The 12,384-nt window shown below is 43.9% G+C and overlaps 2 protein-coding genes across 2 annotated transcripts; both read right to left on the reverse strand.

Moving 5' to 3' along the window:
- Positions 1–784: 784 nt before the first annotated feature.
- Positions 785–3,270, reverse strand: LOC118408756 (the record flags this gene model as incomplete). The annotated part of the gene is made up of 3 exons (XM_035809614.1): positions 2,882–3,270; positions 1,255–1,408; positions 785–919 (listed from the first exon to the last, which is right to left on the reverse strand). Coding segments are annotated over exons 1-3 (394 nt in total), but the record flags the coding sequence as incomplete, so codon positions are not given.
- Positions 3,271–4,510: 1,240 nt separating this feature from the next.
- LOC118408755 (monocarboxylate transporter 13-like) lies at positions 4,511–10,284 on the reverse strand. Its single transcript, XM_035809613.1, has 5 exons — positions 10,093–10,284; positions 7,942–8,085; positions 6,832–6,977; positions 5,558–6,296; positions 4,511–5,391 (listed from the first exon to the last, which is right to left on the reverse strand). Exons 1-5 carry the CDS (start codon positions 10,247–10,249, stop codon positions 5,180–5,182), a joined length of 1,398 nt encoding a protein of 465 aa, XP_035665506.1. The 5' UTR covers positions 10,250–10,284; the 3' UTR covers positions 4,511–5,179.
- Positions 10,285–12,384: the final 2,100 nt, after the last annotated feature.

Below are 12,384 nucleotides of genomic sequence, written 5' to 3' on the forward strand. Positions count from 1 at the left end.
TAGCCTCCATAGCAGGCTCTCTGGGGCTTTTTTGGGGCTCATAATACACTTTTGCTGGCCATTTCTACTTGTACTGGGTCGCTGATTGCTGGCCTTTTCTGATTGCCTAGCCCCAAGAGCCTGCATGTTTTCGGCCCTACAAAGTGATATTAAAAACGATTAAGCCAATAAACAAGGAGGTGCGAATTTCCTGCCTCCCGTGGACGGCTAATAAACTACACACAACTACACGTTGTAAAATGCTTGCAGCCGACATGCGAATTGCCTCTCACGGAGTTGTGAATGATTCCTAACGTGTGTGTTAGTAGGGCAGATGAATGGCTAATCGTTTTTTAATATCACTTTGTAGGGCCGAAAAAATGGCTTTGAAGTGGTGAAGTAATTTCTGTATAGTTTAAAATACTAATCAAACAACAATAAGACACAATCAGAAATAATTGCATGCAGTGTCACTGTGACCTACTATGTACACTGACTACTTTTTAGCATCCACAGCAATGGACAACAACATCGGCACACTTTCTGTTGAGGTTACTCCATGCAAAGAGGTTATAACCTTGCTCAGTACAAGGCCGATTACCAATCATGGGCAACGTTAGAAATCAGCCCGAATCGGCCGAAGGGACTACCCAAAGATCGTCTGTATCCAAGATTTATATATATATGATATAACATATAGAAAAATGAATTCAAAGAACTAGAAATCTAACATTTGACAGTAAGTACGTGGGGACAAGTACATCGTATGTGTCCCGATAAAAACGCATGAAAAACGTCAAAACACATCCTGAGCCTAACCTCTGCTTGGAGAGTAGTGCATACCTACCTGTACCAGCCGAAGTTCCCTCTATGTCATTCTCCACGATAGACACGATACTGGCCACCAAGTCATCGACTGTTGAGATCTTACTTAGGGTTCCTGCAGATGACGTCAAAACATTCATTCCATAATTATCTGTGGTTTAAATACACTGCATGAATTATTTATGCGGGACTTACCAAACTTACCATGTGATGATGACCATGGGTATGAAAATACCCGGCCGTCGGGCTGCTACCTCGGGTGATACGGAATATACCGTGTTGTATTCTATATATATATATACACCTACATATAGGACATTTATGTACAAAACCAAGTACTTGGACCAGTGTAAGGTTAGGTGCAGGTAGACATAAAAAATACCCGCACAGCTCCAATTTTACCTGCACTAACCTGCATATGCAGGTGGTATTTCGAGCCCTGATATTCACCTGTCGGGGTATCTGTGGTACTCGCGGCTTTGCAAACTCGTTGAATAAGCATGTCTTTCTCCTTGTTTAGCGACTGCACCCGGTGTTCCAGCTTGGTTCGCGTCTTGCCACGACTCAGAAGTTCTGCTCCCGACAGCAAACCTGTCGTGCACACCTGTGACGTTAAACAGAATTCAATTTCAATTTTATTCATAATCAGCTATTCATATTCATGCCTTCAAATACCAGAGTTACCAACCTAGGATTGATGTGTTCAAAAATTCGTATTTTCCCAGAACTATCGTAGAGTGGAATTTGTTATCACCAAGCACAGTAGGGGCATCTTCACTGGATGAATTTAAAGAACGCTTGCAGATAGATGTGCAAAAGTTAGGTATGACGGGTCCTTCGGTGTATTATAACCAGCTGCTGCCGCACCGCGTGCCTGCGAAGCTGGTGTGTTACGCCGAATGGCGGTTATACCGGCTAGTTGGATACAGATACAGATACAGCTAGCAGTGTACAATGTTTAGGGCATGCCCACTGAATTGTGTCGATTTTACACAAAAATCAACAATACAGATTAAAATCAAACCAAGTCAACAGGTATATACATACGGGCAGACTAAGAGTAAAGATAATAAAAAAAAAAACAGATCTCATGCACACATACTGGCACCAATTAAGTCACGAGAACGTCACGAGAACAATACCGATATGGACTTAGACATTTTACTCATTGTACAGGGGAATAGCTTTGTGAAGAAATGAATTACTGAGTCTTTTTGTACGGGCTGTTGGTATTGTGAGTTCAGACTTATTTCTGAGACACCGCCCTGTGGCCATAGTCCTTGTTGGTGGGACCAGATCACGTAGAGGGTGGCTTTTCTCTAGAATCTTTAGTGACTGAAGACGTTTGACTGAAATTACTATTACCTCGTCTTTGAACATCATCTGATCATCCACGCATTACAATGGGTACAGATACAGAGGCCGATATGTTATGACAAAGGTCTTCTGGAGTTCTATTAGTAAAACTCGTATGAATATTTTGTCAAATTGGTATGTTTTCTAGTAGTGAATCTTACGAATTCCGTAAAATTCGTATGGAAGTTTCCTAGTACGTCGGTAAATCTTATGAATTCCGTAAAATTCGTACGTTTCTTAGTAGCGAATCTTACGAATTCCGTAAAATTCGTATGGAAGTTTCTTAGTGAGTAAATCTTACGAATTCCGTAAGATTCGTATGGAAGTTTCCTAGTACGTCGGTAAATCTTATGAATTCCGTAAAATTCGTACGTTTCTTAGTAGCGAATCTTACGAATTCCGTAAAATTCGTATGGAAGTTTCTTAGTGAGTAAATCTTACGAATTCCGTAAGATTCGTATGGAAGTTTCCTAGTACGTCGGTAAATCTTATGACTTCCGCAAAATTCGTACGTTTCTTAGTAGCGAATCTTATGAATGCCCTAAAATTCATATGTTTCTTAGTAGTGAATCTTACGAATTCCTTAAACATCGCTCGATCGTATGATTCTCAGTAGTGAGTCTTAAAAACCGTGCCGTAAAACAATGTACTGTATCCCGAAATACTCATATGAATGCAGTAAAATGCGTATGGATACGTCGGCACCGCTGCGGATACCTACCGGATCTTTCACCGTGCTGTACGCATACTTAACAGTTTGTGATGGCGTCACCAATGACAACAGCCACACCGTCATAACATATATCAGCAATGCTGCCACCTTCATCTCAGCTCTGTGGATGAATCTGGACTCTCTGGCGATGTTTTGGTGCAGAACACTCACAAAAACGACTTGAAATGTTTGAACATAAAGTGTTACAACCTGAATAAAGTTAAGTTGACGAGCTCGAATGCCGTGTAACCATGTCCCTATCAAGGCGTTCCTTGTTTTGGTGCCAGCCTTTCGTTCGTAATTATTTACGTACGTAGCAGTCAATGCAATTACCTACCAGGTTGAAATCATGATCTTTGAAAAGGACGAGACGACAATTACAGCCACAAGTAGATTATTCTGAACAGGAAGGGGGTAAGTAATTTGATTTTAGTGAAAAGAAACGTCATTGAAGTAATTCGGTGACCTCCTTCCAAGGTCTTTTCGCCCTTACCAATTTTTGACAAACTTTAATTGAAAACAACAAAGGTTGGTGTGGGGACAATTTGCGGTTGTTCTTATTCCTCCGTTTGTGCCGATCATCACGTTGATCATTACGGCACGTACACAACGAAGGTCCCCTACTCTTTTCGATAAGTGCGGTGGGTTCTTTAACGTGCTCGAGTTGTGGCTCTCTTCGAACGCGGCACCTCCATTTAACGTCCTATCCGAGGGACAACCCTAGGCGAAGCCAAGTACTATTTTTTCAATCTTTTCCCTGGGGCACAACATCGGTGACTTGGCAGGTTTCGAACCCAGGACCTCTTGGGCCTAAGCCCAAAGCGCTGCTGATTACGCCACATGGTTTACAGTGTCTTTGTCAAAAATAATTTGATAGCAAATTCCCATTCAAAGTGTTTAACTTCATTTGGAGCCCATGAGTGGCTATTTTGGCAATTAAGCCGTCATGCCCTGTCACACAATCAGGGCCTTCCCACGATTTTACTCCCGAACATTCCCCAACCAATCTTGGGAGTAGCTTCCAATCCACCCAAATTAGCCCCAGTTGAGTTGTATCTAAGAAACAATTTACGTACCTCATAGTCGACTGGCACAGACTACTTTTAAAAGATTAGCGGGCAACCGCCGTCCAGTTCCAAAACACGGATGACTTTACGCACAACTCAATTTTAACCATGGTCTGGAGAAGGTCGGGAAGCCATGGTGGGCTATATGTGACAGGGGTTTAACTCCCAACCATGGTCTGGAGAAGGTTGGGGGGCAATGGTCGGCTATGTGTGTCAGGGCCTCAACGGTGCACACACCAGTTTATTTGGGGTCTGAAATCGAGGCTGCGCACCCTCAAGTCGAGAGGCACGTAATCGCTAGGATTAAGCATTGTTTGCTTCTCAAAAGGAAGTTTTGCGCAAGTTAAGTTTTAAGTCAATGTGCCAGCTATTGAACTGGCTGTCGTGTTCATTTTGACGTCATGCACGAATTAGATTCCATCCCCTAGCAACCGGAATCTGGAACTGAAAACATACTTTTTTTATCGTCCGATGTTCAAAACTGCCAGGAGGATTGTTGATTTGGTGTAAATGGGGATACGCATTAAATAAAACTATTATTTTTGATTATGATACGAAAATTTGCATTCTTCTGTCACAAGCACTTTAATAAGTGAAATGATCAGTCTTGACAAGATGTCTTGGCGTGCTGAAAAAATCATAGGCATAGACCCCAAAGTCAATAGCCGGTTACTGAAGTTCAGATTTATCCGTTGATAACCTGGTCCTCATTCTCTATTAGGGGGCTTAGGGGTGTTTTGGCGGGCCAAGTCTACTAAGAATTTTTTTTGGCAGTGGTTTGTTTCTGGCAGTCTATTTTTGGCTGGTCTTTCCAAGGGAGTGCTGTAACTTGTGCCCAGCCCCGTAAAAATATTCCCCGGCTTGCGCTAATGAACTGTCCGGGCTGGCTACACTCCTAACACCGTAGAGTTAGTGATGAGCTCCCGATGGATAGTCCTTTGCAATTGGTTGCAGATGGTCAATATTTGGTCGGCTAACTCCTGGTAGAGAGTGCAAAATAACTTCAACGACTAAAACATGTTTCGCATTTTACTAATGGCATTGAACTACACCTTACTTTTGTTTTCTTAGAATAGTGGCGCAATCTAACTTGTAGTTAGCTGTTTTTATGGCTCGATGTTCAATATCATAAGAAGAGTGTCCATTGATGCAAACCGTACGTTGAATGATACTCTGTTGTTGGAGATGATGCAAAAAAATGTAGTGTTACAAGCACTTTATTACGTGAAATAATAAACTGCTAAAAAGATGTTTCGCGTTCCACCAAGGGAGTAGAACCACACAGAACATCAGAGGGTTCATTTTCCTGTTCTGTAGTAAGTGTAACGCTATCCCTCTGCTGTGTACGGTTGAGATAGGACAGTCCACATAGAGGCACGAGACTCGCGACAAAGCAGCCTCCAGCCACGAAGAACGACGAGTTGTAGTTTTCTGTAGCGTCATACAGCCAACCTAAAAAGTAAGGTGAAGAACAACAAGAAGCTTTTATCAACCTTGATAAAATGTTTCATTCCTTGACAAAGACTGAAGTTGGGTAACGTTACGTCCAATGCGTCAATATATGTTGGAAATTACAGATCAGCTCTTATTCAGAATAAAATAAAAGATAGCTTTATACCTGCCACGGGAGGCCCCAGCAGAATTCCGACTCCCTCGCAGACCAGGGTGAGCCCAAAGGCGTTCGGCATCCTGACCACCCCCACCGTGTCGGCGACCAATGGCATGATCAGGGCACGGAAACCACCTGTACACGTTCCCATGGCAACGCTGTACGCAAGCAGCGCCGGATATGACGTCGCCAGCGGAAACAGGAAGCAGGCTAAGGCATTCAACGCTATGAACATCATGTAAACGTGGAGTTTGCTGATAATTTTCAGGTCGGAGAACCAACCGGAAAACACCCGCGCTAGCACCTCGGTGATGCCGGCGACGGAGAGGAGAAACGGCGCCTTGGTCTCGTCGATCCCGCGATATCTCGCGCAGGGCACCACGTGAACATACGGGATGAGGTAGCTGAAGGACGACAGGAGGTCAGCGCTCGCAAACAGAAGAAACCTCCGCTTTTTTAGGAGAGTGACGTCGAAATGTTTACGATGTGTTAGGTGGGAGATACTTTCTCGTTTGCTTTGATGGCTTTTATTGCTTCTTTCAAATTCTACGTCATTTTCGTGATGACTGGACTCTTTGTTGGACGTTCCGATCGACAGTTGCTCACCGGGTTCGATTGGAGTGCGAGGTGAAGGATCGCGGGATACCACATCCGCCGCCAGAACGATGGGCCGAAGCAAGGCCCCGCTGACGCACAGGTTCAAGGTCACTCCCCCCAGCAGCAGCAGCGCTCCTCTCCAGCCGTATGTCTGGGTCAAGGGCAACAATTTATATTATGTAACAATTTATATTATATAAGTGTTATACAATGCGTATCAATTTTTGCTATGTTCTTTCGTCCCCTTCGGAACCTGTTGGCTACGGGCTACGGTCACATAGGTCGTGCGATTGTCGTACGATTTTGATGCCGTAGGATTTTAAAGCAGGCTGTGACAGAACCAACCACAGACATGGATCCAAAGCCGTATTATATGTACCAAGACACTTGGCCTTTGCAGGAGACGTACATTTTTGTCCTCCGAAATTCCCGAAGTTAGCGATCGTACGACTATCGCACGACCGCGCCCTGTCAGTTCATCATAGGCCTAGAGACGCTGTTCACTCAAAACGTCCAAAAGTAAATGGTGTTTTTATATATCCAGTTGCAGAGATTGAAATTTGAATGTGTATTTGAATATTGTTTACCTAACCTGGGTGTCTAACCTTCATAGACGCATTCGGAAATGCAATTTTCCGTCTCGTAAACGGTCGTTGCCTTTCCGAACGGTTGTCATACCCACGCACCTGTTCCAGTAGCTGACAGACCGGCGCCAGTGCGAAGGTGGCCCCGCTGCCGGACAGCGCGATCCCGTTCACCAGGGCGCGCCGCTTGTCGAAATAACGGCCCAGCATGGCCACGGACGGCGCGAAAACCATGGCGTACGACAGCCCTGGAAAAAACGACACAGGGATATTCAGCGTTAATCTTGAAAACCTAATTTATGCTACTGTAACGCAAAGCTGACCATATGTCCTCCCGACCTTCTCTAGACTATGGTTGGGAGTCAAGTCTGACTGTCAAAGATAGTCCACCATGTCTTGATGATAACATAAGTAAACAAGTTTGGTAGTTCAGGAGTTTGTGAAATGAAAGCTGGTGCAGGCCGCAAAAATCCCTTCCCAGTCTGAATATGGTTAGTGCAAAAAGTGTTGGTCATTATGATATTTTGCATAAATTATGATAATGAGCTGGAATTATTAACACCTTACATTTCTCTTACATTGACGAAGCACAACGATCACCAATAAAAATTTGAAAAAGGATTCTATTGAGCAAAACATTATTGGGTCCGTTTGGACCCCACTCCATCATTTTAGTCGTAGAAAACTTGGGGATTGAAGGTTAAAAGAATCAAGGGGCCCGTTCGTGCCCCAAAATAGTCGGTGGCCATGCCACTTAGCAGTTACGCCCGAAAGTGCAGAAAAACAGTACGTAAATTACTCGGAGGGGCTCCTTTTTCCAAATGGGACCAAAGCATTAGCCTGTAGTGTTCTCCATGATTTGAATAAAGAAATGACCTACCCGTTAGCACGCCCAGACTGAAGTACAGGTACAGGATGCTGTTGGCTGTGTGTGACAGGGGCCGAGGCTTAACTTCCAACCATGGTCTAGAGAAGGTCGGTTGGCAATGGCTGTGCGTGACAAGGGCGTAAGTTGCGTCGACAAGGTACCTCTAGACGTTTTATCGATTAGGTCACGGCGTCCATTTTTGCCGGGTCCCGGGTTAATTTCAACTTAACTCTTAATTTTAAAATAAAATCCAGGAGCCCAGCCCTGCCCCAAAATAGCCCAGTAGCCACAGGGTACGTGTTCTACGCGGCCGCGTAGGGGTTAAGTGATTTGAAATGACTTACCCGTCAGCACGCCCAGACTGAAGTACAGATACAGGATACTGTTGGCGAACGTGCTGAGGACCAGCCCCAGGCACGACAGCACCCCTCCCACCATCACTACCGGCCGGGTGCCGAACCGCACGCTCAGTGGAACCGCAAGGGCGCCTACAGTGTATCAATCAATCAATCAATCAATCAATCAATCAATCAATCAATCAATCAATCAATCAATCAATCAATCAATCAATCAATCAATCAATCAATCAATCAATCAATGAATGAATGAATCAATCTTAATTGCACATAACTACAGCACCCCTCCCACCATCACCACCGGCCGGGTGCCGAACCGCACACTCAGCGGAACAGCAAGGGCGCCTGGGGGGAATCAATCAATGTATCAATCAATCAATCAATTAGTCAATCAATCTTTATTGCACAAAACGACAGCACACCTCCCACCATCACTACCGGCCGGGTGCCGAACCGCACAATTAAGGGAACAGCAAGGGCGCCTACAGGGTATCAATCAATCAATCAATCAATCTTAATTGCACACAACTACAGCACCCTCCCGCCATCACTACCGGCCGGGTGCCGAACCGCACACTCAGTGGAACCGCAAGGACGCCTACAGGGTATCAATCAATGAATGAATGAATGAATGAATGAATGAATGAATGAATGAATGAATGAATGAATGAATGAATGAATGAATGAATGAATGAATGAATGAATGAATGAATGAATGAATGAATGAATCAATCAATCAATCAATCTTAATTGCACATAACTACAGCACCCCTCCCGCCATCACTACCGGCCGGGTGCCGAACCGCACACTCAGTGGAACTGCAAGGGCGCCTACAGGGTATCAATCAATGAATCAATCAATGAATCAATCAATCAATGAATCAATCAATATATCAATCAATCAATTAGTCAATCAATCTTTATTGCACAAAACGACAGCACACCTCCCACCATCACTACCGGCCGGGTGCCGAACCGCACACTCAGTGGAACCGCAAGGACGCCTACAGGGTATCAATCAATCAATCAATCAATCAATCAATCAATCAATCAATCAATCAATCAATGAATGAATGAATCAATCTTAATTGCACATAACTACAGCACCCCTCCCGCCATCACTACCGGCCGGGTGCCGAACCGCACACTCAGTGGAACTGCAAGGGCGCCTACAGGGTATCAATCAATGAATCAATCAATGAATCAATCAATGAATCAGTCAATCAATCTTAATTGCACATAACTACAGCACCCCTCCCACCATCACTACCGGCCGGGTGCCGAACCGCACAATTAAGAGAACAGCAAGGGCGCCTACAGGGTAGAAACCAATCTATTAATCTTTATTGCACAACGATTGTAATGGTAAAACGTATGACAGGTCCTGCAGTAATACATATACAGCTACAAAACATCAAGAATAATATATACCCAGTTTTGCATCAAAAACAGTATATTTAAAATAAAAAGTTGTAAAAAATGTGCCGATCTTGTTGTTCAGTGCTGCGGGTTCTAATCTATGTCCTTCGCCCCTTCAAGGCCATGTCACGGTGACATAGCAGGTCACAGTGACACTGCATGCAATTATTTCTCATTGTGTCTTATTGTTGTTTGGTTGGCAGGTCAATCTATACACAAATTACTTCAACACTTCACTGTCAGGCTCCAAGGACACACACGGTGTACTTGCCCCCACATTTTGTGTCGTTGATTGACCTGTGACTTATTAGATTTATTTTCACTCAACACAATTTGGAGAAAATTCTCTTATTTCAGGAACACCTGGTCGTACGGGCGAGGAAGTCGACACAAGTTTAAGTTTCTAAAGCTTTAACGACATCAACAACATCTCAACTGCTTTTTTTTCATAATAATTTTCACCAACTACTTAGATTAAGGTACCCAGTTTGGCTCAGGTCACATTTCTGAACCGGGGCCTGGCCGGGCCACTTTCGGGAGCGAAAAATATCATATAAATTTAAGAGACATCAAAATACACAAAATGTCAAAATATGATTCATGTGCATGATATGTGTATATTTCAAGGTTTACATTTTAATTTTTCGTTTCTTAAAACATCCCGGCCGGGCCCCGGTTTGGAAATGTGACCTCAGATTTTAGCTTTAGTTCGTTCACTACCTCCTCCGTGCGCCACAGCCGACATGATGGAGTTGATCCAGGCGGTCCCGCCCGAACTCTCCCCGAAGTACTCCCGGAATTCCACGAAGAACACGCCGAAGGACTTCTGCACGCCGAAGACGCATGCGCACATGACGAAGTTGCTGAGGAGGATCATCCATCCCCACCCACCGTCCGGGGGCCGCTCGTGCACCTGCCGGGATCGCATGGGAAGGGGGGTCTGGAAAACAAATCACGGGTCTAAAGGTGGGCTCCCACTGCACTCGCGAGACGTTTTTTTGGAAGTTAAAAAATAACGCATGCGCAAGTGGCAAGATGCCCCAACAGTGACCCAAGAGTGACACAACAGTGACCCAAGAGTAACACAACAGTGACACAATAGTGACGCCAACATGTCTTCAACAGTATCAAGGTTATATTTTGTCTATTTTGCACCAAGTATCAAAAGTAAACATCATTTTATCATTGAAAAGCTATTTTGGATACATTTTGGATATCAGTTACAGCAGTTTTTCAGTTACAACAGTGACCCAAGAGTGACACAACAGTGACGCCAACATGCCTTCAACAGTATCACGGTTACATTTTGTCTATTTCCTATTAAAACGTAGGAAATATCAAGATTTTTCATTTGTGAAATATGCAAATTAACACACACCATTACACATACTTGTTGCAAAACACATAAGCGATGGAGTCAAATCTGGTACATGGTTCGTGTCCATTCATTTGGGTTACTTCTTTTACTGTAAAAGTCTTTCAAGGTTATCATATAACATAAGTAACATTCATAAGCATAAGCATCATCACAAGGGAAATTATTTCATTATAAATCTCATTTTTAGGCATTTTCATCATTTTACAGTGATTTTCATACATTGACAACGCTGCGACTTCCGATAACCTGTCCATTTAGTCTAGAAACGCAACAGTGACGCATGTCAGTGGGAGCGCAACAGAAAATCGGCGAAAATAACACAACAGTGACACAATCGACGAACCCCGAAGCGACGCAAGCGTGACGCGAGTGCAGTGGGAGCCCACCTTTAGTGGCAAGTCATCCTCCTACGCAGGGAAGTCTAACGGAGAAACACCCTGTCGGAAAGTTTAGATAAAAAAGGAAATCTCGACCCAGTTAAACTCACAGAACAGCTAGTCTTCCACTGGTCGTGACAGAGAAGACAGACGCTCATACACCCGCCGGGATCGCATGGGGAGGAGAGTCTGGAAAGGTTCAACGAAAAAGGATAGGAAAGACCATATAAGAATGTCAGTACTGTAATAGTGAATATCTGTATAGCTCTGTAAAAGACATTGTCCGGGGGACCGCTCGTGCACCTGCCGGGCACACATGGGGGGTGGAGAGTCTGGAAATGTTCAATAAAAAAGGATAGGAAAGACTGTATAAGAATTTAAGTACTGTACATACTATAGTGAAGATCTGTAAAGTTAGATTTTACTAGCTTTAGACTAGAGTAGTCACTTGCGAATTGATATAGCTGTTTTTACACTGTTTGAATCTCTTTTGTTACCTGCAATTAGCCCACGGGCAAGAATTTGCAATAAACTTTATCATTGTAAAGGGGAGTACAGTCTGGAAAAAAAAACACGTGTTTTAGTGGCAAGTGTGCAGATGTTGACACACTGGCAGCACCAAATCCGTAAGTGTTTTGGGCACCTTTAGACAGATTGGACGTGAGGATTGGTGGGCGTCACTCCACCGTCATGGGGACAGGGGCATGGCGAGTATCGAACTCAGGACCTACTAATACTGATTCTGATTTCAACGCTCTAGCCGTTGCGCCACACAGACACCCCAGTCTGAAAAGTTTCAACAAAAAAGGAAAGTGATCTCGATCCAGTTTTAGCTCACCGAAGAGCTAGCCTTCCACTGAATGTGACAGGGAAGAAAGACGCTATTCACAGGTTCATAGTACCGGGGAAATTTCTACTACTTTTCTAGTAACCTGTGGAGCCTGTTAGAGGCTAAGAATTCCATGTACCTCATGCGGACTTAAATATGCACACGTTTAAACGTGTGCCGACCAAGTTATCCATCTCACGTTTATAAGTCCGTGTATTTGTCTACACGTGAATCTATCTATCCGTTCATCGAAAGATATCAATCCCCATTTTGTAAGTAGAGCTATTGAAGTACATATCTTAACCGGTAGGGAGCGCTAATACAAGGGATGATTGAGTTCAAAAGTTCACTGTCCCTTTGCATAGAGTTTACATTGGAACCCTCTCTAGTTTATTGACATTCTCTCTGACTTTCCTAACAGGAAAACA

The sequence above is a fragment of the Branchiostoma floridae genome, unplaced genomic scaffold, assembly GCF_000003815.2.
Source record: "Branchiostoma floridae strain S238N-H82 unplaced genomic scaffold, Bfl_VNyyK Sc7u5tJ_387, whole genome shotgun sequence".
NCBI lineage: Eukaryota > Metazoa > Chordata > Leptocardii > Amphioxiformes > Branchiostomatidae > Branchiostoma > Branchiostoma floridae.